A 2121-nucleotide genomic window follows, 5' to 3' on the forward strand; every position below is an offset into this window, starting at 1 on the left:
TAACATCATAGCCAACTCAGATGAACTGTAACTGCCCCTGATTCCTGTTTTCTTAAGCCCATCATGTTTCCTGAGCACAGCCCTCTTTCCCGGACTTGGTGCGCTGTGCTTTCAAGCGAGCCCAAATATTATTTTAGGTGTCTTGCCCAGAGAAGACATACTGAGCAGGAAGTATCTGCCTTCTCCGAGCTCACTTCCCAGCGTGGTCCCCGACACCTTCCCGCTGGGATCAGAGGGATGGGCAGCATCCCCTTGTCCCATCCCAGCAGCAAGGGGCTGGGCTGGGCTCTGAGATGCGCTGGGTGACCCCCATTTACCATGGGAGCTGAGGGGGTTCAGGCTGGTACCCACACACCCTCCCAGGTCGATCAGGGATACTGCCTTCCTGGGAGCACAGGTAGCTCTGCTATGGGGCTTCGTCTGGAGGCAACATCCTTAGGAAGGGATTTGTGATGGTTTCTTGTATAAACAAACGGCTTGGATGTGCGCAGTGCTTGCAATTCCCAAATAAATGGTAAGGAAGTGTGGATTGGCCTAAGAAATACAAAACAGGGGCTGTGGTGGGCTGGGATCAGCCCACAGCCCTTGCTTGGGGCGGAGAAGCCATATGCGGCTGGGCAGCCCGCTGGAGAGGGGGAATGAGAAACACGGCCAAAACACTGCTGTCTGGCTGGAGAGGTCCCAGCCACCACCTCCACTCAGCCCACCTGGCGCTGGAGACGGCACAGGGCTTGTTCCTGGAAAAAAAAAGGTTGGAATCTCGCTGTGCCGGGACATGGATGTTCAGATGGAGAGTGCTCTCTGTGCCAGGTGAATGAACACGAAGTGCTCAGGGACGTGGTGGGTGGGTGGCACTCCAGGTCACATCATGCCGTGGGGTGGCTCGTGGCACCCGTCCATCCGTGGCACCCATCCATCCGTGGCACCCGTCCGTCTGTGGCAGCCCTCGGCATCGTTTCCTTCCAGGGGGTGATTGCTGACTTGAAGCTGAAAGGGGACCCACGAGCAGCTGAACGCCAGTGCGAGGAAGAGGAGGACGACACCGAGGAGGTGAGTGCTGGCAGCCTGGCTGGGGCAGGCCAGGAGTCTGCCGCCCCGTGCCGCCGGCTCACCCCTTGCCCCTTCTTCCCTGGGCAAACACAGGTCTCTGGTGATTTTGGCAGCGGGGCAGAAGGCGGACACCAAACCTCGGGGAAAGTTGGGGTGAGTTGGTACCCACTGGCGCTGCACTCGGCAACGGGACCCCAAGATTTTGGGATGAGGAGGGCTAGGTTCCTTTTATGGTCTAGGTCCTGGGATGCCCCATGGGGTCCTAGTGTCTGTCCCTTTTGGGAGGGCACGGGGAGGTGAATGGTGCCATGGTGTCCCTTTGTTGTTGGCACAGGGTGTCCCAGGACTGGTGGATGCTGTCCCCGTCACCTCTCCCCCTGTGGCGGGGGGGGGGGGGCGGGTGGCCCCGGGGGCGGTGGGGGCCCCCCACAGCAAGCCGAGAGGACCAGAGCGGAGGAGACGCTGCAGGTCTCTGCGGGAGGTAACGCTGGCAGCAGCATCCCCTTCCTCACTGTGCCAGTCGGCTCCGAGGCACACCAGTGGGGACGTGGCAGAACGGCCATCCCTGAGCATGACCGTCTCCCTTTTCCCTTCCCACAGGCACCGGCCCCAAAGGCGAAAAGGGGGAAAAGGGCGAACGGGGCCTGAAAGGGGACTCGGGGACTGGTGGTATCATAGGGATGGGCAGTGTCAAGGGAGAAAAGGTGGGTGAGAAAGCAGACCCCGGGGGCTCGTGGATGCCAGTGATGGGTCTGCATTTGATACCTGCTCCTCTTTGTCTGTTCCACAGGGGGAGAAAGGAGAGCTGGGTGTTAAGGTGAGCGTTGCTGGGGGAGCTGGGACAAAGCCATGCCTGCCTGAGCTGCCACCCCTGGGTACATGACACCCATCCCCGTTTCCCTCCCCTCCACAGGGCAGTGCCGGATTTGGGTACCCCGGTTCCAAGGGCCAGAAAGGGGAGCCGGGCGACCCTGGCCCCCCTGGGACGCTCTCACGGCACGCTGACAGCTCGGTGGTGGAGCAAGTCACTGGTCCCCCAGGGCCACCAGGCAGGGATGGAGCCCCCGGCAG

General features: G+C 61.1%; 1 protein-coding gene across 1 annotated transcript in view; it reads left to right on the plus strand.

Moving 5' to 3' along the window:
* Positions 1 to 966: 966 nt before the first annotated feature.
* The window catches only part of LOC104505741 (collagen alpha-1(XVIII) chain-like), a gene marked incomplete at both ends in the record, with an annotated part of 7827 nt that continues 6672 nt past the window's right edge, over positions 967 to 2121 (plus strand). The window contains 7 exon segments of the mRNA XM_010146433.1: positions 967 to 1050; positions 1144 to 1203; positions 1385 to 1441; positions 1444 to 1531; positions 1651 to 1754; positions 1841 to 1867; positions 1964 to 2121. The exon segment at positions 1964 to 2121 is cut by the window's right edge and continues 11 nt beyond it. Coding sequence (XP_010144735.1) covers positions 967 to 1050; positions 1144 to 1203; positions 1385 to 1441; positions 1444 to 1531; positions 1651 to 1754; positions 1841 to 1867; positions 1964 to 2121 — 578 coding nt within the window.

This window comes from Eurypyga helias, unplaced genomic scaffold (assembly GCF_000690775.1).
Source record: "Eurypyga helias isolate BGI_N326 unplaced genomic scaffold, ASM69077v1 scaffold27252, whole genome shotgun sequence".
Lineage (NCBI taxonomy): Eukaryota > Metazoa > Chordata > Aves > Eurypygiformes > Eurypygidae > Eurypyga > Eurypyga helias.